This window comes from Mus caroli, unplaced genomic scaffold (assembly GCF_978045245.1).
Source record: "Mus caroli unplaced genomic scaffold, Mus_caroli_1 scaffold_2, whole genome shotgun sequence".
Taxonomy (NCBI): Eukaryota; Metazoa; Chordata; class Mammalia; order Rodentia; family Muridae; genus Mus; species Mus caroli.
The window spans coordinates 140,234,165-140,260,368 of NW_028227257.1; the positions used below are offsets into that span (position 1 = coordinate 140,234,165).

General features: G+C 34.4%; 1 protein-coding gene across 2 annotated transcripts in view; it reads left to right on the forward strand.

The window, feature by feature from the left end:
- Positions 1 to 26,204, forward strand: part of Lrp1b (LDL receptor related protein 1B) — a 2,026,300-nt gene that overhangs the window by 1,950,586 nt on the left and 49,510 nt on the right. For both annotated transcript variants that reach the window (XM_021181392.3, XM_029472167.2), the window contains exons 80-83: positions 11,006 to 11,122; positions 12,453 to 12,626; positions 14,332 to 14,457; positions 18,295 to 18,459. In XM_021181392.3, coding sequence (XP_021037051.1) covers positions 11,006 to 11,122; positions 12,453 to 12,626; positions 14,332 to 14,457; positions 18,295 to 18,459 — 582 coding nt within the window. The remainder of the gene's footprint in view (positions 1 to 11,005; positions 11,123 to 12,452; positions 12,627 to 14,331; positions 14,458 to 18,294; positions 18,460 to 26,204) is intronic.

Here is a 26,204-nt window from a genome sequence, read left to right on the forward strand (position 1 = left end):
TGTTGATTCTCTTTGTTTGTATTTTGTTGATTTGGGCCCTGAGTTTGACTATTTCCTGCCGTCTACTCCTCTTGAGTGTGTTTCCTTCTTTTTGTTCTATGGCTTTTAGGTGTGCTATTAAGTCACTAGTGTAGTATCTCTCCAATTTCTTTACAAGGGACCTTAGTGTTATGATTTTTCTTCTTAGCACTGCTTTCATTTTGTTTCACAAGTTTGGGTATGTTGTGTCATCATTTTCATTGAATTCCAGGAAACCTTTAATTTCATTTTTTATTTGTCTGTGACAAAGTTATCATTGAGTAGAGAGGTGTTTATTTAGTTTCCAAGAGAATGTTATTTGTTATTGATGTCTAGTCTTCCACTGTGTTGATCTGATAGAAGGCATGGGATTATTTCAATCTTCATGTGTATGTTGAGGATTGTTTTATGAACAATTATATAGTCAGTTTTGGACAACATCCCATGAGGTGCTGAGAAGAATGCATATTCTTTTATTTTAGGGAGAAATGTCCTGTATATATATATGTTAAATCCATTTGGTTTATAACCTTTATTAATTTCACTGTGTCTCTGTTTAGTTTCTATTTCAATAACCTGACCACTGGTGAGAGTCAGGTATTGAAGTCTCCCAGTATTATTGTGTATTTTGAGTTTAGGAAAGTTTCTTTTATGAATGTGGATGCCCTTGCATTTGGAACATGATGATCAAAATTGAGAATATCTATTGGTGGATTTTTCCTTTGATAAACATGAAGTATCATTCCCCATCTTGCTTGATACCTTTTGGTTGAACGTCTACTTTATTGGATATTAGGATGGCAACTGCTGCTTGTTTCTTGGGGTCATTTGTTTGAAAGACTTTTTTCCCCAGTCTTTTTCTCTGAGGTAGTAACTGTCTTTGTTATTGAAGTGTATTTCTTATATGTAGCAAAATGCCAGATCCCGGTTGTGTATCCAGTCTGTTAACTTATGTCTTTTTATTGGGTAATTGAGTCTGTTGATATTGAGAGATATTAAAGACAACTGATAGTTCCTGTTATGTTTGTTGTTGTAGGTAGCATTATGTGCATGTGACTCTCTCCTTTTGGTTTTGTTGTGAGATAACTAATTACCTGGGTTTTTTTCCTTCTTTTTTCTGTGCTGTAGGCACCTGTCTTGCTTTGGAGTTTTTCTTCTAGAATCCTCTTTAGGTCTAGTTTGGTAGATAGATATTGATTAAATTTGGTTTTGTCCTAGAATATTTTGGTTTATCCATCTATGATGAATGAGAATTTTGCCATATATAGTAGCCTGGGCTGGCATTTGTGTTATCTAAGATTTGCTTGACCTCTGTCCCAGCTCTTCTGCCTTTTAGGGTCTCTGTTGTGAAAGCTGGTGTAATTCTGATTATACCTTCATATATTACTCTGCCTTTTTTTCTTACAGCATTTAATATTTTTTCTTAGTTCTGTTTATTTAATGTTTTGATTATTATGTGACAAGAAGATTTTCAATTTTGGTCAAATCTATTTGGTATTCTATTGATTTTTTGTACATTTTTGGCAATTTCTTTCTTTAAGTTGTGGAAGTTTCTCTGATGATTTTGTTGACAATGTTGTATGGTCTTTGAGCTGGAATTCTTAGATTTGGTTGTTTCATTGCTTCCTGGATTTCCTAGATGTTTTGGGTTAGGAGTTTTTTATGTTTTGAATTTTCTCTGACCATTGTGTTAATGTCTTCTAAGGTATTTTACATACCTGTTATTCTCTCTTCTATCTATTGTATTCTGTTGTTGATGCTTGTATTTGTAGTTCTTGACCTCTTTCCTAGGTTTTCCATTTCCAGGGTTGCCTCCACTTGTGTTTTCTTTATTGTTCCTATTTCCATTTTTAGGTATTAGAATGCTTTGTTCAATTCCTTCACCTATTTGTGTTTTCCTCTTTAAGTGCTTCTAACAGTTAAACTGTGTTTTCCTTTATTTCTTTCAGTGACTTATTTATATCCTCCTTAAAAGACTCTATTATCTTCAGGAGATAGGAATTTAGGTTGGTATCCTGGTTTTCAGGAGTGCTGGTGTAATTGGGGCTTGCTGTTGTGAGAGAACTGGGTTCTAATGATGCCAAAGTGTATTGCCTTACGAATGCCTTTCACCCTCTGGTTATCTCTGGTGTTCGCTGAGCTGGGAGTCTGTCTGTAGCCTGCTTCCTGTGTCCCTGGGTTGCTGCAGCTCTCTTGGGAGGCTGGTAGCCCTGGCTATATTGACCTTCTTGGAATCCCTCAGTTTGTGTGGTCTTCAGAGAGGCATACATGCCTGTGATCTGTTGCCCTGGGTGCAGCTGATCTGGGAGACCTTCATACTGTGGGGTCTGTTGCCCTGGGTGCCGCAGACTCTCTGGGCCCCTTTGTCTACGTGGAATGGGTCTCTAGTCACAGGTGGGCAGAGCGTTGGATGAAATGACAGAGATGCACACAGGAGAGGTTGTATGGAATCTGAATGTAATTTGTCAAATTGAGCATGAAACTTTTTATACAGAAGAAAAAAGGGAAGTTGGGTGACACACCAGCAAGGTACAAAGAGGTTACTGGATTCTTACACAAAACAGAGGAATACAAACACAGAAGGTCTGACAGGAACCACCTGGGATAGAATTCATTGTCAACAACTGGGATCAAAAAGAGCTCCACCTAAAGTCCACTTAATCTTAGAAGCCAGGGTCAAGGGCTTCGTGCCCTTGCCATAGTTCTTATTTAAGTCTATTGTATAGTCCACCTCCCCCTTAGGCCATTGTAAATATGTGTGCATGGGTGTAACTCAGCTATCTAGTAACTCAGCTATATAGTTCTAAGTATCTACTCTGGTTCCTCCTTAGGTCTCAAACTTCCTTCTTCCTAGATGATGGTAAATTCCTGTGTAGGGCAGTGACTTAGCTTTTATTCAAAGTGATACTATAATACCAGAGGCAATTCTGTATGTCACTGAATAGGCAACATTCTTACTGAATTCCAAGTCCATGGTCAGCTCAAGGACTTTCTAGGACATTGGAACACTGACAAAGGCTTAACTATGTCAGAATTCAATTTTAAAAGGCACTTATAATAAGATAATAATAAAAGAGAGCATGTGGATCCATACACCAGACTAGGAATAGGGTATGAGTATATGGGTTACTGAGAACTCCAGAACTCCAGGAGGTGAGCTTCCGTGAAACTCTTTGCCCTGTGAGTGGCTTTTAGGCTTCACAGCCTGTCAAGCTGACTCGACCGGAGTGCCTGGCACCTGGGTACATCAGATATCTTGGGAGGCCTTCAGACTGTTAGTTCTGTTGCCCTCTGTGCAGTTAATATTCAGGGAGGCTTTCAGACTGAAAGGACTTCTGAGGAGCAGATAAGCTGATGTTCTTCTCCAACAGTAGGCACAGGCTGGAAAATGGGTATAGTTTGAGTTGGGGAGATCGTGGTGATTGCTTCTGAGCCCACTGAGCTCCTTAGAGTTCTCAGCTGCTGTAGTTGTCTGAGAGGATCCCTTACATGTTGCCCTGCATGCAGATATCCTGGGAGGCCTTCAGACTGTGGTAGCTTCAGAGGAGGAGACAAACTGATGATCTGCCCCAGCTGAAGCCACAGGCCTGGAAAAAACTATTTTCTGGGTTTATGTGATGATATTTTCATTCCCCTATTCCTATTATTCATAGGCATTGATTTTTTTCATATTGTTTCAAAATTCTTGGATGTTTTGTGGCAGGATTTATTTTTTTTTGATTTAGTATTTTCTTTGACTGATACATCCATATCTTCTATCATAGCTTTAATTATTGAGATTCTCTCTTTCATTCATCCTGTGTATTATGTTGTCACTGTTCTTATTCCTTAGATTCTCTCCATTTATGCTTTCTTAATGCTTCTATTTCCATTTTCATGTCTTTAACAGGTTAACTGTTTCTTTCAGTTGTTTATTATTATTATTATTCTCTAAGGGATTTACTAATTTCCAATTGTTTGTTTTCCTTAATTTCTTTAAGGATTTGATTCATTTCCTCTTCAATTTTTTTTCTTATGCTTCAGCTATATTTTATTATTCAAGACCTGCTGTGGTAGGATATCTGGACTCTGGTGGAGTCATACTTCCCTGGCTACTATTGATGGCATTTTTTTTTTCTGGAATCTAGGCATCAGTATTTGAGGTGGTTGTAGGTCTAGGTTGCAGATTTTGCATTTGTTTTGGTTTGGTGGGAATTTTGTTTCTTGGTTTGTGCTGCCTCTCTGGATTTTCAGAGTGTGTGTTGACTGATTGGTTCTGTTTTACTTGATTGTCCAGCTAGTGTGTTTATGGGGTAATACTTGCAGGGGTTTTTAAGGCTGGTCTTCTGGTAGGCCCAGCTTCTGGTTGAGCAAGAGATATTTGCTGGTGCTGGGGTCTGGGACACAGTGACAAGGTAGGTGGGAAAAGACAGGGGAATTCACAGGTGGGTTGGGATGTGGGCAGGGGATGCTACTGCTGATGTTCTGTTCTGACCCAAAAATTGGGTCTGGGGTAATAGAGATTGTGAGAGAAATCTGGTTGTAGCCTATCCAGTCTTCTGGTAAGTGTACCTTGTGGTGGAACAGGGCTAATATGCTGGGGTCAGGAGGCTGTGACACAGGGATCAGACAGGAAAGAAAGACTAGGGTCTTTGGGATCCATAATAGGCCTGCAAATGTGGGAGGAGAAGCAGCAGCTGGTGTTCTGCTGTAGCACTAAGCGTGACCCTGAGAATAGGCTCTGGGGTTATAGAGAGTAGGCAAGGTCTAGGTTCAGCTTATCTGGTCTTTTGGCAGCTATAGTCTGTGGTGAAGTAGGAGCTATTTGCTGGAGTTGGGGACTGGGATTTGTCCCAGGAGGGCAGGAGAGCAGGAAGGTCTGTGAGATTCACAATAGGCAGGCACAAAGAGGAGGTAAAGCTGCAGCAGCTGGTGTTCAGTTGCAGCTGGTGTTCTGTTGCAGCTGGTGGTATGTTCTGAACCTAATTTAGCTTTCACAAATAGCACCCTAATAGAAAGTGATGATGAAATACAATGAACTAACTGTTCTGAATTTCCATATATGTATATACTATACACTTGGAGTTATGTGCCTGTATAAATACAGTCACTGGGATACTTTATATCAGAATATATTCACTGTTAATATATTGCTAACATTTTAGACTTAGCATTATTCTCCATTTTCTTGGTGTATATAAAACTTTCTTCTAACCTCAATGTCAGACACCATCATAAAATGCATATCTATCTTAAAGTTTCTTTGAATCCATGTATATACTTTAGTTCTTTATATGTTGTAGTTTTATAGAAATGTTACATTTCTGTTATGCATTCAGAGTGAAAAATGATACTATGTGACATACAGTTCATTCATTTATGGCTTATACTTTAAAGATAGTATCTGCTAGGTGAACTTTTGGAATATAAATCAACCTGTCTCTGTGCAATTATGTGATGTCTGTATGTACTTGGTGCAGAAGTCTACACTCTAATCAAGTAGCTTAATACCACAACTCTTACTGGAAAAATTGCCACCATCATGAAATATCAGTTTGTGACAGCTGTTGGCACTTTATCAGCTATGCCTTTAATGTTACAATGTTACCCCTAATTAATATTCTATATGTCAAATATTGTAAATTATCCCAAAACATAATCAATATTCTCTATAGTCATAAATATTTATATGTGAAAATTATATCTAAGTGTGTAGGCAAATATAATTAATATAGTTTAGATTCTGAATAATTACATTTATCAAAATATAAAAATGAAGAATACAAAAATAAGTATTTGCTAGTATTTAAGACTGTTGAACACAGAACCTGGAACTTGACATTTCAATTAAATTGGCAGAGTACATAAATGACAAAAATTGAAAGATATTATCAATACCTTTTAAAATATAGGCCATAATAAAAAGTATTGTATGTCAGTCATATGCTTAATCTGAATGAATAATAGAAATGTAATATTTCTATAACACCACAAGATATAGAAAAATATACAAATAATTATTATGAGACATGTTAGCTATTCATTTTGATGTGATGTATAAGTTTGGTCTTAGAATAAAAATGTATGTACACATCAATATTTATGTACACAAAGAAATTGGTGATATAAATTACTATAAATTAGTTAAAATATTAGGAATACATAAACAATAAATGTATTTCTAAGCAAAGGCATCTCAGTGGACATATTTGTATAAGCACCCCATCTCCCATTCTTCTACATATAAAATGTGAATACATACCATACAAAGTAGTAGTTCATGATATTTCATTATCATTTTCTATTAGTGTGAAATTTTTGAAAGTTAAAGTACCTTTTATTTAAGTATCTTTGAAAATTTCAGAGTTAAAATAATTTTAATACCCCTAACATATAATGGAGGCCTAGGCATCATGGACAATTCTATGCTGAAAGAACAACTCTGGGAATGGGATTCCGCTGTTCTGCATTACAGTCTACTGAGCTGTGGTCTGTATCCTTAATGACCTTTTCTATGTATAGTAATGTTATACTTGATTAACCTGAGGAAAAAACAACACTAATAGATAAATTGATTCAGGAAAGCGAAAGTCTGATTTCATAGGCAGAAACCTCCAAGTTATTAAGTAAGGGGGAGTGTGGGAGAGCAAGTCTTCCTCTGAGATGTACCCCAAACACATTTGCCAATACAAAGTGGTCATCCATGAAATCATATACATAGAAACAAAACTAAATGCTAAACTCAGCACATTGTGTGTGTATATATATATTACATATATACATATATGTAATATATATATGTGATATATATATATATATGTATATATATATCAACAAAGATGAAGCAGGAGAACAAGAATGAGGCATGAGGCAGAGGGACATGAGAGAGCTTGGAAGGTGGAAGGAGTAGAAGGAAGATGATGTAAATGTAATTTAAATTTAGAAAATATAAGGTTAGATTTAAAAATACAGCACTTTATTTTAAATATTCTATACTTCTATTAATTTCATAACATATATATGTCATTTTCAGTTCAGATAAAAACATTATTTTCTGAAGTGTTTTATTTTTATTGCTATTGGCAGTTTACTAAAAACAAGGAGGAGATTTTTTTCAAGATGGACATGGACTTGCTATTTCATACAAACTTGACTTTTATGCTATCATAAGAAAAGTTTGTTGATTCCTTTATTAACTTTCTAATTTAAAAGACAATTTTTTTCTGTTTACCTAAAGGACTTAAGAAAAAGCATAGTCACTGATTTAAGGATTATTTGTAATCTAAATTCCACTTTTATAAAAGTTTTGTTCTTCGTTGTACAGTTTCTATTTTTGCATAATTCTATCCTATAGTCCACTTCTTGGCAAGAGATGATATGGTCATGTGTACTTGTAATAAAAACATGATACCTATAATCTGTCACTTGTTTACTCTCTTCCAAAATAAGCAAGTATAATCTAGAAATGAAAAACTAATTTAACTGAGGAAAAGTTTTGTTTTATTTACCTCTTCAGTCTATTAAATTCACAGAGGTGCAAGGTGGTTATTCTTTCTTCACCAAGGCTGGACTTAATATCAATAGTGGAAACTTGGATCATTTCAGAGCTCACATAGCCCAGAAGCAACAGCAGTTTTAGAACACCAAGCTCCATGGCACAGCCTCCACTTTAAGTCATGTTGCACTATTCCTTAGAGAGTAGCTAAGCAAAGAACTTCTCTCTGTATTACTTAAGTATTAAGACATTTCTATACTTAGGTTATATCTCAACTAGAACTACATAATGAATTAAAGATCATTATGACAGTGCTTTTAGTGTTATTGTGCTTTTCTTTTATACTGTTTAAGTCTAGAAGTTTTGCCTAATCCAAAATTGTCTTTTATTCAATGGACCTTTACATGGAGGTATATCAACACTTTATGATACCAATCTGCTATATTCACATTAATTGAAGGTGGATACTATATTCAGTGAAAAGACTACCACACAAACTAGGCATCTAAAATAGTTAAGACTCACTCCAGTATTCATGTGTCATAAATTATATTACTTTTTCACACCTGAATAGCTTTACTTTTTAACTTAGAGTATACATTGATGGTATCTTTGCAAGAACATATGGGCAGAACTTTGATTTGTAAAATAAACAACAGAGGAGAAACAACTTTTTTTAAGCTTTTCTTTTCTATATCATTTTTATTTTTTTAATTATTTATTTTATTTATTTACAATTCAAATGTTGCCCCCCTTTCAGTCTCTCATCCCAAGAATTCTTCACTCCATTCCCTTTCCCCTTTGCATCTGAGTGTTCCCAATCCTCCCCCTCCCCCTGACAGTAAACTTCTCAAGGACATCAAGTCTCTACATGATTAGGCAAATCCCTTCCCAGTGAGGCCAGACAAGGCAGTTCTCTGCTACATATGTGCCAGGAGCCTCAGCCCAGCCCATATATGCTCCTCAGTTGTTGGCTTAGTCTCTGGGAGTTCTGAGGAGTCTAGAATAGTTGACACCGTTGGTCTTCCTATGGGGTTGCCATCCTCTTCAGTTCCTTCAATCTTTCCCCCTAATGTCCCCCTAACAAGGGTTCTAGACCTCCATCCAGTGGTTGACTATAAGTATCTGCATCTGTTTCAGACAGCTGCAGGTGGAGGCTCTCAGGGGACAGCTATGCTGGGTTCCTGTCTGTAAGGACAGTATAGCATCAGTAATAGTTTCAGGGTTTGCTTCCTTCCTGTGGGATGGATGCCATGTTGGGCCAGCCACAGACATTCTTCCTTGAGTCTCTGACCATTTTTGTCCCTGAATTTCTTTTAGACGGGAATATTTGTGGGTCAAGAATTTTGAAGGTAGTTTGGTGCCCCTACTCCTCCATTGGGGTCCATGTCTAACTATTGGAGTTGGGGGTCTTCAAGTTATGTCTCCCCACTGTAAGACATTTCATTTAAGGTCAACCCATTGAGTTCTGGAAGCCTCTCACATTCCAGGTCTCTGAGTCTTTCTAGAGATTGCCGCCACTTCCACCCCCACCTTGGCAGCTGTATTTCTATTCATTCTCTTGGTTCTCTGGTCTTCTATCCTGTCTGCCCCCATACCTGATCCTACTCTCCTTTTCTCCTCTCCATCCCCTCTCCCAATCAGGTCCCTCCCTCCCTCTGCCTCCTATGATTTTGTTCCTGCTTCTAAGTAGGAGTGAAGCATCTTCACTTGAGGCTTCCTTCATGTTTAATTTCTTAGAGTCTGTGGTTTATAGCATGCGTTTTCTTTGCTTCATTGTTAATATCAACTTATCAGTGATTACATACCATGCATTTCCTTTTGGGTCTGGGTTACCTCAATCAGGATGATATGAGAAACAACCTTTTAATAAAATATTACTTTTTTTTTTTTTTTTTTTTTGTGCACTCACAAAGACCTAGTATGAAAGTGATGATGAGCTAGGCAGTCTTTGACTGGCCTCAGTGAGAGAAACAGCAGATAATCTTTGAGAAACTTGATGCACCATGGAGTTTGGAGATTTGGTGGGGTTGGGGTATAGATGGTGGAGACATCCTTTTGTAGACAAGGGGATGAAGAATGAGATAAGGAACTTTTGGAGGGTGAACCAGGAGGGAGATAATGACTGGACTATTAAAAAAGATTAAGTAATAATAATAATGAAGACGAAGGAGGAGGAGGAGGAGGAAGAAGAAGAAGAAGAAGAAGAAGAAGAAGAAGAAGAAGAAGAAGAAGAAGAAGAAGAAGAAGAAGAAGAAAAGAAAACTTGACAAAAGGAAATATACCAACCGATACTAAAACCTCACATCAGGACTTTAATTCTCATTCTCTCCTATTTTTATTATCAGTCTTTGGTTGCCTTAAGCTGAAGCAAACACGTAGGTGTCTCTCCACACTCAGACCAGTTCTTAATTTCATTTTATCTAAAGTCCATGCATATGTTGGATTCTGGGTTCTCGAGCTTCAAAAAGAGATTTAAAATAATGTTGGTTATATCAAATTTAAATCACTGTGGTACAAAAATCTTCCATTACTCAAGACAAAAACTGAAATATTAGGTAAAATCATAATAAACTTGCTATAATTAAGAACTCAGTAAATATGAACAGGATGGTTAAAGTGACCTCACCTGTTTAGATAAGATTATTCTAATCACTTATTAAATAAATGTTACTTGATCTGAACTCATGTGTTCAAGTTTAAAGATAGAGAATTTCATTTTTACTTACTTTCTACATACTGTGATATATGGTATATTAATTTTATGATGCTTTTTTGTGTTTGTTTGTTTAATTTATTCACTTTACATCCCACTCACTGCCCTTCTCCTGGTCAGCCCCACCTACAATACTTTCCACATCCCTGCTTCCCTTCTCCTCTGGCAGTTGCCTGACCCATCCCCCACCCCCTGACTGGGTATCTCCCCACCAATGCATTTCAAGTGTCTTTGAGGCTATTCACTTCCTTTCCCACTGAGGCCAGACAAGGCAGCCAGGTTAGAACTCATTCCTCATATAGTCAACAACTTTTGGGATAGCCTCTGCTTCAGTTCTTCAGGATCCACATGAAGTCCAAGCTGCACATCTGCTACATATGTGTGGGGAGGTCTAGGTCCAGCCTATGCATGTTCTTTTGTTGGTGTTTCAGACTCAGAGCCTCAAGGACTCAAGGTTAGTTGGTTTTATTGGTCTTCCTATGGAGTTTCTATCCTCTTAGTGGGTGCAATTCTTCCTCCTACTCTTCCCTAAGAGTCCCCAATCTCCATCAACTGTTTGTCTCTGGGTACCTGCATCTGTATGACTCAACTGATGAGTGAGTGAAGCCTTTCAGAGGATAGTCATGCTAGACTCCTATCTGAAAGTACAATATCATTAATAGTATCAGGGATTGTTACTAGGGAATTCTATATTTCTTAAAGAAAAATACTTATCGAGATTAAACATTGAAAAAAAACTTAATAGTAAGTAACCTCCATTTCTTTGTATGTCTTGTCTCTGCATGTTGGTTTCTCAGGTCTGACTGTTGATCACTTTGGTGAACGCATCTACTGGGCAGACTTTGAGCTCTCCATCATTGGCAGTGTCCTGTATGATGGTTCCAGTCCAGTGGTCTCTGTCAGCAGCAAACAAGGTTTGCAGAGTACTTTTGTTATTGTGACTACTAATTCATGACACAGACATAGATTTATAGAAATTTCGCAATTTGGATTTCCTCTAATTCTTTCAAATTTTAGTGTTTATACTAATTGAAAGCTTCGATACTACTGCTATATTGAAGAGACCAGGGCAGAGAGCTCCTCAACTTGTATAAATATGGGTACTTACTGCCCATGTTCTGAAATTATTTCATTCTGTAAGTCACTTGTGATTAGTGTTGGCCAACACCCAACTCTTTTGAAATTGTGATGATGGGCACAAGGAAACATGAGTTCTTCATTATGTACATGGGTATTAAGCCAAGTGACAAGTTAGGTAGCAACCAGAACACCTCCCATCAAAATGAAGGGTCAGCTGTGTCATTTTCCTCTCTTCTTTTCTAAACATCTCCTATATTGTTTTCTCATTTTCTAGTTTATTTTGATTGCCTCACATTTTGTTTCCCTGGCTGTCAAATATATTTTCTCTATTTTTGTTCCTTTGTCTTTCTATTCTTTTTTTTAGGCCTTTCCATAATTTACCGCAAGTGCAATGTAAATGTAAAAAGATAAGATTGTTACTATCATGTTAAGTAAATTTAACTTTGATTCACATAATTTTATAATAAAAATAGGAAAGATAAAACAATAATTGAATGACAAAATCAATGGTATGTGTTAGAACCATACATTCATTTTACTCCTACCGCCATTGCTTTGGGTTTTTTGTTTTTGTTTGTTTGTTTGTTTTGTTTTGTTTTTTGTTCAGTTGCCATTCATGGATACTTACAAAATATTCCCTTACTTTTATTTTAGTCTAGAATAGTGTTGCAAGGATAGTGAGAACATGGAGAAAAAAAAAAATATATATATATATATATTCTTGTAATTACATGATAAACCACTAAAACAGATGATAGAATTCAATTTAAAACTTGATCCATGAGAAGTTTCTTTGTGCTACAGATGAGGCATGCCTTCATTCTTGCAAACGTTATGGTAGAGACAATTACTTAGTATATAATAACCCCAAGCAATTTTAGGTGAAGCTGCAAAACAGTAATGGAAATGTTTGTTCAATATGTTGTGACCGATATATTTATCACCTCTCAGCTATCATTAAAAGTTATTTTTAATTTTGAATTAACAAATAAAATCATAATCGGATCTTGGATTAATCTAGACACTTTTAAAATTTAAGTGCATATACAACTTATATTAGTAAACAGTAATTATAAAATATAACTGTTTCATCATGCTATGATTGTATAATGTATTTTGATGGTGCTCACACTGTAATTCATTCCTCGTTCTCGAACATTCCAGGTTTGTTGCATCCTCACAGAATTGATGTTTTTGAAGATTATATATATGGAGCAGGACCTAAAAATGGTATATTCAGAGTTCAAAAATTTGGTCATGGCTCAGTAGAGGTCCTAGCTTTAGGTGTTGACAAAACAAAGAGCATTTTGGTATCACATCGCTATAAACAACTAAATTGTAAGTAAAATATTTCAAACTTTTTATGTCTCTTAAAATAATATATTTATAATTATGGTAACTATGTCTGAATTTCTAATATACTTGCTAAGTTTGTCTTGGTTTCTCCAGAAATTTTAAATCAGCTATCCACTTTTGCTATAAGAGATGTGAACAAACTACCGCATTTTCTTAGGATTAAAGTTATTCATTAAATATAATTTTAAAAACTTGTAAATATTTGGATCTCCCATGAAGGTATAAACATGCATCAGTAGTCAGTTCACAGTACTGTTATTAACAACCATTGACTACATATCAATAACACTGCAGCTTCAAGAATGTTCAGAGAACTCTTACATGAATTGTATCGTCTCTGATTTGATGTTTATCGTTTTTTATAAACACAGATCTTCAACCTAGAAAGGATTCATTAAATAAGTCATTGAGAATTGAGATGTGAAGCAATGTTGCAAACTCACTCAAGAGCAAAAGTAGGATTGAAATTTTAAAATGACATGCACATCAGTGTCAATTAAATTGTTCCAATTTATTTATAGTCACACCTATGGCTAATAAAATTGATTTATACTCAATAGTACAATTATTTGGAAAGATAACTATATTTATTCAAGTCATTGTGACCAAATTCTAGCAAGAAATAAAATTCCTTCAATGCCTCCTTATATGCTACTGCCCTTCCTAAAAACCTCATATGTTGGGTCTATGGTTAACACATGAACAATTTATGCTACCTTATAATTCTGCCTAATTCATAATCACCAATGAGCATGGCGAAATCTGCAATCTATAGTTAATTTATTACTATTATAAACATGGTAGTATATGCACACTGGACCTTAGCAGAAAGGTTCTGTGGTCTGGTTCAAATAGGAAACACCATGAATCACCTTTGACCACATAAGAAGCTCATTAGCTAAACCTTTATATAAGATAAATCTAGTACTCAGTCTCACATGTATGCAAACAACCTCACAGTAAGCAGGGACCATTTTAACATGTTTCAATTCATACCCATTTTTAAATTTTGAATTTACAAAGACCTATGAATTTTGTGTCTTTGTGAATACCAATGATAATTTATTTTCATTCATTAAAACTGTATAGTAATTAAAACTGTATGATAATTATAAATTAAGTTTTGGATCTCTAAACACTTCAATAGGGGTGCTTTTTTATGAGCAGGGAGGTCCACTGGTAATTTGAAAAAGTGAGAGTTCAGCAAAATGCTCAGTTAATAACTTCTTGTCTTATAAGCTCAATTCAGACTAGCCACCTAAGGTTGAGTCTTGAATATTCTAGAAAAGGCAATTACCAGATCATTATGCAAAATCTTCCAGTGAAGAAAATAATCAACATAGATAATTGTACATGAACTGAACCAGAAAGGAAGCAGTGTAGCTTTCAATTCGACACTAGACTAACTTTATGCAGAGGTAATCCTGAAGTTATGCCAAATGTATTAATTAACAATTTTCCTTTTATAATGGACAAATTTCCTATTAATGAAGGTATTATATAATGATTTTTACTACTTATAAAATAGAATACTAATATTAAAATGTGAGAGCATCATTAAAAATTGTTTTGCTTTTTTCTTCACATTGATAATTCATCATTTCAGCTTGCAGAATTTTATGCTTTTGAAACTTCTCTAAACCTTTATCTCACGTGTCTCTGTTTTCCTTAATTTTATTTCCATCAGTACCCAATCCTTGCTTGGATTTGTCATGTGACTTTCTCTGCTTACTGAATCCGTCTGGAGCCACATGTATCTGCCCAGAGGGAAAATATATGATGAATGGAACCTGCCATGATGACAGTCTGTTAGGTAGGTATTCACTGTTATTCTATACAGTCAGATGAATTATTCCATAAACAGTGAGTATAAATTTACGAGTTTTGTAACTAAGCAATATTACCTTTCCTGTCAGTGCATCCACCATGGAGTCAGGTGGTCTTGAGCTTCTGTGTAAACAGTCCTCTCTACCTTCTTGCCTGTGTCAACAGAACACTATACATTCAACATGTGATCAATGGATCAACAACTGAATAGTTACTCTCAGAACCTAAATGTACAATTAATTAGTTCTTATTTTATAGATAATAATTTGAGGATGATGTTCCTATATTGATATAAATTCTAGCTCCAAATCCATTTATATATTCAATGTATTTATTTTTAATTCCTTTGATTATGTTATGTAAGCAGGGCATTAATTTGGAAAACACAGACTACTTTAGAAATTACCTTAAGTTTTCATGTGAAATATTATTTACATCAAGTACTATAAGAAGTCAAAATACTACTAATATATATTTCAATTTTATAAGCAATTTTATAACATTAATTTATAACCTAAGGTCAAATTTAGAAGTAAAGCTGACAGTATTTCTTCATGTAGGTTATATTCTTGAAGTATGAATTTAGAATGAATAGCCATTTATCAGAAAGTAGTATTTTTAAAAGGTAAGATTCAAAAACAAACAGTAAGATGAAAAAGAGAAGGAAAATTTTCTCTTGCATACCCAGTAGATAAAACCCTTGCAAACTTATGGAATTAGTCATAATTCTATTAAAAGAAAAACCCATACTTACCAAATTTTATATCACAGACAAAAACAGCATGTTTCCGTGCATTTTTGGATCACAGCAAGCATTTTGAAATGAAAGATAAATTTAGGATGTCTTCACAGCAGGCTTTCTTAATTACATGTTTTCTTCTGTAAGAATTCACTGCTCGTTCAAGTATCATATCTTCATCCTCATTTGCCCTCTCCAATCAGACTACCTGCTCCTTGTTTTCCAATGTGGGTGGTAGGTTACATTCAGTTTAAACAACTTAGTTAGAAATAATCTAAATCAAATATATTTTCCCTTTTGTAATGTCCAAATTTTAAATATTGAATACACAAACCTGAGGAAATTAAAAGATGGAATGTTGTACAGAAATAAGTGGTGTTTGTCTGCACAGCAACAGCTGTTACAATAGGGGCCGACTTTCACTCCCCCTAGGATTAGGGTGATCATAAAGTTTGAATACCATTAGAATTTCCTATATTATATTATTTTGGATTTAGACTTAACTGAAGACAGAGGAAACTCTGAAAGGACATGGAATTAGGGTATATAGAGGATATCCTGAAACATCCATACTGCCAGGAAGAACGGGAAAATGTGTGGGAAGGAAGTTTGCAGCTCCTAACAGAGAGCTCCAGATCATTCCTGGTGACAATTGCTAATCGTCAGGCAGCTAATGAACAGATTCTGTTACTGGCATATAATGACCCTTAGGCTTTGTTAATTGCCTATCATCTAGAATACCTATGACCTTATTTGTGCTGTGAAAATTAAGTATTTTCAGATGTGACTACTTAATTTTTTTCCTGGTTAAGTGAAAGATCTGTACTGTGTGGGAGTTTGCAGTGTATACAAACACTCAGAAACTGAGTTTTTTAAAATGCCAACTACTGCTTTCAAGTGAAAATACATTATCTCACTAGCCTCCCTCCCATAAATCAATAAGCTGTGCCCTCACAGGAGCTTCCTATGTTCCATTTCTACTTAAGTATTCGAGTTTGTCTTTGTCTGAATAAATAAAACAATGTGCTGTGAGTATAAATATATCTCTAAGTAATTTTGTGGTGTAGGTAAGCCCATGTATCTTTTTTTCTGATATGGATGTTTGGTATAGCCTCATTCTTCAGCTCTTCAAGTTAGTTGGATTCCTTATCTCCTATTTCTAAAAGATGAACACACAATATTTTAATTTTCATATAAGGATTTTAAATTCAATATAGCTTTGGTAGAACACTTGCCTGATTATTTTTTCTAAAACTGATTATAGCTGTGGTAGCTTAGCTTAAGATTAATATTTAGTTAATGATAAGTACAAACTTCTGTGTGAATATAGAACTATAAAGGTAAGTTTGAAATGACTATAACTAAAGTTTCATTTTATCGGTGCCATGTGCTATTTTAAAATTGTTCATGTCTAATAAATCCTAATATTGGGATGGTCATTCCCCATCATGTGTAGATTTTAGATGCCTGTGTCATTCATGTATAACGTCTACAAATAGACATGGTTGGGAATTAATCTTCTGAAAATGTTTTAAATGATTATCTCTAGTGTTCTTATTCAGAACCCCTTTTAGGGTTTGTTTTTGTTTATTCTAAACGTGTTAGACATAATTTGGGATGCTATAAGTTAAGCAGATTACCACAGTGAATATTTGATCTCCCCATCATTAGCACACTGTAGAGAATCCCATGTTCCACTGCAATGGATACTTTATGTAAATATTATCAGAGATTTATTATCCTCACTTTCCCTCCCCGCTGCATGTATCACTGATTTCATTTTACTATTCCCTCAGAATTTTTCCACCTTCGTTCAACATACATTGCTCTGCTTAGGTAATCCTCATTCTACACAACCAGTATAATTCAAAACATTTTATTCATCATCACTCTGATGCCAGTTAACAATCAGTCAGTACAATTAATCTCAAGCTCTCTAGGCTCTTCAACATATTTATATCTGGGCAGATCTCTAAAACATAGTGGTCCTCTCATTCCATCTCTCTCTTCAGAAACTTGCTTACTGTCAACATTGCTTCACACTCATTAACCCTGGTCTGCTCAGACATTCTTTTATTCTATCCCAGGATCTAGATTTTACAAATACACTACCACTAGGTGCAGTGTTCCCAGTAAACCTCATAACAGTCAAAAAATAATGTTTAGAAATAGTATGATTTCAACAGTTTGTGGGATTGTACCAATATCCAATGAAAATCTAATTTTCAGTGCTTCAAAATTTTTCTGTGCTAGACAACATAGATAGATGGAATAACTATAGGCAATGTTGTTGCATGAATACATTCATTGTGTATACTAAGAAATTAGAGACATATTTCCATGTAAAATGTGGGAATAAAATTCAAAATCTGAGAAAGGAGATGATGTAGAGTAATATTAGGTGATGATTAAGGATGATTAAGGATAGGCAAAAGGATACATGATTAATTATAGGGATACGAAGCAAATATTTTTCTAGTTCAAGGTGCATACATGAATTCAATTTGGTTTGTATTGAATATTAAGAACCACTTTGTTCTCCAAAACCTCCATTGTGTATTACTTATCTGAGGCAGTGCTGAAAAAAAAAAAAAAAAGAAGGCTGTTCTTTTGAATTCCACTGAACCTCATTGCTCTAGGAATTAGTCACAGCTAATAACTGAGTACTTGTGTCACATTGACCCACTTAGGAAGAGTGACTTTTTTGAAATTAGGTCTGTGGTGAGTAGTTATTCAAATTGAACTTTTTTTCTCTTCTATTTAAAACTGTATCAAATCATTATTTTACAATGTTATATAACATGTCATTTATACTGTGCTTAATAAATCATAATATTAAAAAGAAAATTATCCATCTAAAATATATTATATCTAGGATTTTTGGTTAGTAAAAATAAACATAAAGATTGATAACACCTTTAAAAAAGTAAATGTACATTAATATTTGCTTTTACCTACTGTATATTTGCTCCAATTTTAAGTTTCATGTTTTATAAAAATTTCTAATATTCAAATATATGTATTTTTTAGTATTATTTGAAGCATTCCTAAACAACATTTTTGCCTTTTTTTCCTTATAACTAGATGATTCTTGCAAACTGACTTGTGAAAATGGAGGAAGATGCATTTTAAATGAGAAGGGTGATCTGAGATGTCACTGCTGGCCCAGTTATTCAGGAGGAAGGTGTGAAGTCAACCATTGTAGCAATTACTGTCAGAATGGAGGGACCTGCATACCATCCACTCTAGGTAAACATCTGAAACAACTGTATGTGCAAATTACTCGCATTTTCTTAATAAGTAAAATGTGTGAGGTATAAAGCCTAATAATCTAGTTGAAATCATCAGTTAAATTTAAAATTAACAAAGGCAAAGGCATTTATTTATCCTATCAAAAACCATATCACAATGTTAATAATAGCAACACACACTAATATGGATTAGCATGTACCTGTGGAAAGCACAGTGCTTGAACAAGAATCAAAGCTGCTCGCATTCTAAGTGCTTTATAATATTCATTATAAATATACATAATGATATATATATATACCTTGAAAACTAATAAAATTCTATAATTATATAAATATGTAATTCTTTATGGGAGATATATATACATACATACACACACACACACACACACATATATATATATATATATATATATATATATAAATATATATATATATATAATTTTAGTTCATTTTTCCTTCCCTCTTTTTTAGACCTTATCTCTCTGTGCCATTTGTTCCAGTTCAAATTGATATTTGCACAGTGTGAGAAGTGGCTATACCTTGCTTTTTTGCAGGTGGATACTGAGTTTTGTTGCCATACTTTATTGAATAGGCTTTCATTTTTGTTCATGAGATTTGACAATTTTGTAAAACAATATTTCATAGATGTTCAGATATTTAATTGCAGTTGTGATTGTTTTTCATTGATCTACATAATTTTCTGTCAAAGATCTATAATACTTTTATTATCATAACTTTCTAGCTTAGCTTGAGGTCGTAATGTGTTTGTATGTGTGTGTGTAGATAGATAGATAGATAGATAGATAGATAGATAGATAGATGGATGGATGGATGGATGGATGGATGGATGGATGGATAGATAGATAGATAGATAGATAGATAGATAGATAGATAGATAGATAGATAATACATGTGTGTGTATCTGTATGTATATATGTGCACATACATTACTTGTGTGTGTGTATACATACTTATTGGTGTATATTTGTGTATGGTGTACACATGCATTTCTGTGGATGTTATTTTCTGTGCACATAAGTGCTGGAGCTTAATCAAGTATACTGCTTTCTGTCTTACTTCTTGAAATAGGGGTTATTTGCTGATCAAGCTCATCATTTTGATTATTCTGGCTGGCTCATAAGACTCCAGAATCTACCTGTCTCCACTTTTGCAAAGCTATGTTTATAGGCACACACCAGATTGCCATACATTTATGTGTTGGCTGAAGATATAAATTTGAGTCCTTTTGCGTGCAAAGGAAGCACTAGACTATGTCACTATCTCCATCTCTCTGGACTTTACTTTCTTTGGAGAATTGTTGGCACTAATTCAATTCCCTTGATTCTTATGGGTCTTACTATGTTTCTTACATATTCACATATATTCTCAGTTTTAATGTGTTCAATGTTGATTTTATCAATTTTCTTGAAGTGTGTGTGACAATTTCTCTTTTCACTGATATTATTTTAGATTTTTTTCCCTTGTTCAACCTTGTTCACCTTATTATTTCTATCTGATTAATTCTATTTATTGATACTTTAGACTCTATTTTTGTAATATGTCATCATTTGTATTACATCTTTCTATTTCTACACTGGGGTTTTTTACATATTCTTGCTTTCCTTGAGAGTAATATTTACTTATAAGTGAGTAAATGCCATGTTTGTCTTTGTGGATTTGGGTTACCTCATTCTAGATGATACTTTCTAGTTCCATCTTCTTGAGGGCAAATTTCATGATGCCATTGTTTTTAATGGCTAAGTAATACTCCAGTGTGTAAAATTACACACCTTTTTATGCATAAAAATCATTTGCCTTTAATATCACTCAGCATCAATGACTCAGTTGCCCAATAAAAAGGCACAGGCTGACAATATGGCCATAAAAAGAGCGACCATCATTCTGCTGCATAAGAGTAAAACACCTCAACATTAAAGATAGACATTAACTCAGACTACAGGCCTTGAAATAGATTTTCCAATCAAATGGACCCAAGAAACAAGCTAGAGTAGACATTCTAATATATATTAAAGTAGTCTACCAATGAAAATTAATCAAAAAGCATGGAGAATATCACTCCATAGTAATCAAAGGACAAATCTACCAAGATAATATCTCCATTCTGATTATGTCCCAAATGCAAAGGTACACACATTTTATAAGAGAAAAGTTACTAAAGCTTAAATCATATATTGAATGCCACACATTAATAGAGACTTCAGCACCCCACTCTGACCAATGGACAAATCATCCAGACAGAAACTAAACAGAGAAACAGTGTAACTAGCAGATTCAAACATTCCTAACAGATATCTACAGAACATTTCACCCAAACACAAAAGAATATACCTTCTCCTCAGCATCTCTAGAACCGTCTCTAAAACTGTCCATATACTTGGTCACAAAGCAAATCTCAACAGATACAAGATTGAAATAACTCCCCATATTTTATCAGAACAATAAAGCTGGACTTCAACAACAACAGAAACCACACAAAGCCTCCTGGAAACTGAACAACTCTGTATTCAGTGACCCTTGGGTCCAGGAAGAAATAAAGAAATTTAAGAAATTCTAGAATTCAATGAAAATGAATGTACAACACATATTAACTTATGGGATACAATGAAAGCAGTGCTATGACGAAGTTTGTAACACTACGTGACTTCATAAAGATATTATTTCTCTTTGATTTTTTTTAAATTTAACTTGCAACTATAAAATCCATTTACAACTGCATAGCTTGTGTCTGTTAGCTTTTTGACTCTACTAACATCTACATTTTGTCAATCATTTCTTCAATGACTAACTCTTCCTTCAAATCATTCCGTCAAATTTTGCACTCAAAACTGTTCAGTCTCTAAATATTTTTATATCTTCTTTTATATCTTTAGTATAACCAGCAGTTTTCCATTTATATTCCATTGAGATCTAATAAAATTCTCAAGGTTATTTCATTTGTGTTGTTTGTTTAATTGTTTTGTTTTTGTACTTGTATATTAAAGCTTGATTACTGACCTGTAATGTGGTCAATTTTGGAGGATGTTCCAAGTGTCACAGAGAAAATGTGTGTTTTCATTTTCAGCCTTGAATACTATGAATATTTTTAACTATATTTGCTTTATTGCTTAGTTTAATTCTGAGGTTTCTTTACAGATTTTTAATTTAAAGAATGTTTCTAAAGATGAGGATTGGGTTTTAAAGCACCCATCAGTGTTGTGCCTGGACCTATGCAGTATTTTATTCCTCTGAGTTTTTGTTTTATGAAATTGGTCCAGAGATTTAGAACATCAATAGTTACATCTTCTTGGTGAATTGTTTCTTTCCTAAGAATTCAATGTCCTTCTTTATATTTTCTTATCTGTTTTAGTTTGAAGTTTGCCACAACTTCTCTTTGTTTGGTAATCTTTTTATGTTGCCATTTACAATGTTGGGATATCTTTCCCTATCTTTGTGTGCTTTTTAGAAAAAACAGATAACTATCATGTTTTCTAATTCATCATGTTAGTTTTCTTTCAGTAATTGAAAAGTTAGGGGTATTTGCATTCAGAGTTATAATTGAGAAATATTTTCCATTGTTTAGTTTCTACTGTTTGTTGTTATGGTTGGTTGGTTGGTTGGTAATTCTTTTCTTCTCCTCCAAGTAATTTTAGATGTTAAGTGATATACTTTATTGGACATGATTCTTCCTTCCCTGTTCTCAGTTTCTTCCATTATTTCCATGAACTGTACTTTAACCATCAATACTATGTTTAATATTGCTCTTCTTCTGTGCATAGCAGTCAAGAATTTCCCAGCAGTGCAGGATTAGTTGTCATACTAAGCTTGTGTTTGTCCTGAAATAATTGTAATTCTATATTTCAATAGGTAATTTGTCCTAGTATAGTAACTTTATTTACACGATTTCAAAGCAAGTTATATATAATCGTGGACTTCTTAGATTTTTTGGATTTATTATGCTGATGTTTTGGCCTTTGTATGAAAGTGGATATTTTTCTCTTCAGCTTTCAGTACTACTTCATTGCTTTGTGTAGTTGACTAAGAAGATGGAGAAGTTGATTTAATATCTTAGAGAATTTTAAAAGTGTGCCTTGTACTTCTTAATTTTACATTTATATTTTTGTTATTATTTTTTTTTGAAAATTGTACTCTAGAGTGGAACTGTTTTTCTTCTCTGTCTGTCTGTATGTTTGTCTGTCTGCCTGTCTGTCTGTCTCCTCCTTGTCTCTCTCCTCTCTCTGTAACTCTGCCTATCTATTAGCTTGCTCACTATGGGCAAATGCTCTATTCACCGTGCACTGTCCCCTGGGGCTCTCTGGTGGAGACTTTATCCATCTCTGTTCACACATTCACTGTTCACCTTCAGTTATGGATTAACTACTCAGTAGGAAGTCCTTTTGCATGAAAGCACATTTCTGATGATAATAGGCTTGTGTTTGTGGTTTGAGTCACTCAAGAATGAATGCCTTTGATAAATCTAGAGACCTATATATCTGAATTCCCTCTATGTCTTAAAGAGAATTGGCATGGCCACTTTTTTGGGTTACTATTCCAATTGGAAGAGTGGTAATTTATTTTCAAAACTAATGAAAGTGAGTAGGCCCTCTATGTCCAGCCAGGTTCTTGTCACCCAGTTTGGTTCACCTTAGAAGCAAATGAACTTTTTAAATTTTTAGTCATATTTTAAGATCTTTGACATATCAGCTCTCAATAATTTAATAAACTCAGATTTCCGGAAACGAAAAAAAAAAAAAAAAAAAGAAAAGAAAAAAGAAAGTTAGGTTCTTTTCAAATGAAAATAAACTCCACCAGATCCTTTGATTACATCCTTTTTGCCATCTAAATGTATAACTACTCTGAAGGAATTGTAAAATCTAAGACATTATGTGTCTATTTTTTTCTTATTTTATTCATGTTACATCCCAATCACGACCCTTGTTCCTCTTCTTCTCCCAGTCCCACCCTTACAAATTCCTCTTCTCCATATTGCCCCCTTAGAGAAAAGAATAAGAATTTGACAAAGTTGTTTCAGATAAACTTTAGTAACATAGGACCAGTTTATTTGAAGAAATAAGCATAGTTTTGGTAAACTGTTTTGAGATTTAATCATTTAATAGGCATGAGCTTTTTGCTAAGATAATAAAAGCAGTTGAGTCTTGGTAGGTTAAGAAATTCATACACTAATTCAATATTTTGACATCCTAATTTATAGCTATTTTATTTAACTTATATAAATATCTGTAAAGCATGGAATTTGTTATATTTATGTTAAAAATCACTCATTCAGATGTTTAAGCATAATATATAAATTGTATCTATATACCTAATTTACTAGATCATGATGTCCACAGTTATTTGGTCAAGAAAATTATATTGTATATTTAAGTATAAATTAGTTATCATTTAATTTCAGTCTGAGACACACCTGAATAATATTTAATAATAATACTTAAATATTTGGATAGCTATTAAATCACTTTAAAAGGATTTAAGGATTTTTATATATAAATGTGATGTTTTAAAAATGTTTGTGTTATAGATTGAAAAAAATCTAATTGTCTTTATAAACGTTGTTTTGTGAAACAAATCTCAGAGAGTGTAACATAGATTTATTTATTGTTGGTTTACTTGCAGTTATACCTTTTGTAAAATTTCTATATGGACATGTATAACTAAGACTTGTATCAGACTTAATTATATTATGACAGTTTTATAGAACAATAATAATTAAAGAAAGGGAATATTAGTATTTAAAGAAACATGCCTGAGAGGTATAATTCAATTTTATTTTATTTTATTTTATTTCATTTATTTATTTGGTTTTTTTCGAGTCAGGGTTTCTCTGTGTAGCTCTGGCTGTCCTGGAACTAACTCTGTAGACCAGGTTGCCCTCGAACTCAGAAATCTAAGAGGACACTCATGTTAGGCTATTGTCTGAAAGTATAACATGGCATCAGTAATAGAGTCAAGGATTGGTGTCCATCCATGGATGGATCCCAAGTTGTGTCTGTCACTGGATGGCCTTTCTTTCACTCTCTGCTCCATCTTTGTCCCTGCATTTCTTTTAGGCATGGACAATACCTGCTTTAATTTTAAAACACTCATGGCTTACAAGAAAGGCACTAACACACTTTTATTTCTCTGAATGGCTCTGTTGGAGAGATTATCAAGCACACATGTGGGTTCCCTGCTTCATTATCTCTATCAAAGTGCTTCCTTCATTATTTTTAACATAATTATTTAATATATATATATGAATTATATATTCATAGTTACAGGTTATATGTTTACATGTAATCCATTCATTGTTTATTACCTTCCAATTACTCTGCCTCCCCAATCACTTTTCTTACAGACAAGTGCTATGCTCTCTCTGTGTCTATTTACTTCTGCCTATATGAAACTGGGTGTGAAATTCTACAGAAGAGTGGGTAGCTTCTCAGGGCCTGTATCCCTGAAGAAAACTAATTTTCCCTCTTGACAGTGGCATCAGAAATCATTAGATTCCCAGGTAGTGGCAGGACTTCATGAGCCCCTCTGCTATCCAGCTGGGAATTTAGTTGACTTACCCTTGTGAAAATCCTGATTGTATTCCCAAGTGTGAGTTCATATATGTAATACACTGTCTTATATGGCAAATATTGTTTCATTACAAACATTCATTCTCTCTCACTTTGTGCTTTTTCTCTAAGCCTTGGAAGGAGGATGGTGATATGAGTGTCCCAATTATAGCTGAATACTCCACAGTCTCTTATTTGATGTATGTTGACAATTTATGGGACTCTCTGATAACCACCAAATACTGCACAAACAAGGATTTCTGATTGAAGTTGAGAGATACACTAATCTATAGGGATAAAGATAAGACTTCAGGGAACATCTTATTACTTTGGCCATTTATCAAAAACCAAACCAAACCAAACCAAACCAAACCAAACCAACAAAACAAAACAAAACAAAACAAAACAAAACAAAACAAAACAAAACAAAACAAAACAAAACATGGTCCTGTTCTCCCTTAGAGCCTATAACCTAGCCAGCTACAGCCAAGTTACTGGCACAGACCTAGGTTCCATCTTGTGTGGAGTAGGGATTAAATCAAATCAGAAACTGCTTGATTGATCACATAACATACATTCCACTGCTCTCTAGCCAGTAGGAATTAAGCTTCAAAGTCATTGTCAACTTGCTTTATCCATGTCCTCTAACTCAAATATTTGAGGTCTTCAGCATGTAGCATTACTATCGAATTCTCAGGAAAAACATGATTAATGGCTATAGCCTGTAATGTTTGCGAAAATGCTGTCTATAAGACAAAAAAAGAAAGCATAGATTTGGGATTCTGTTCTTGTGGCTGTCTTCTTTTAGGTTTGTTGAAGGATTAATTGGGAACAAAACACCCATGGAAGGAGTTAAAGGTACAAAGTTTAGAGCTGAGATGGAAGGATGGACCATCCAGAGACTGCCTCACCCGGGGATCCATCCCATAATCAGCCACCAAACACAGACACTATGGCATATGCTAGCAAGATTTTGCTTAAAGGACCCTGATATAGCTGTCTCTTGTGAGGCTATGCCAGTGCCTGGCAAACACAGATGTGGATGCTCACAGTCAGCTATTGGATGGATCACAAGGCCCCAATGGAGGAGCTAGAGAAAGTACCCAAGGAGCTAAAGGGGTCTGCAACCCTATAGGTGGAATAACAATATGTACTAACCAGTACCCCCAGAGCTCATGTCTCTAGC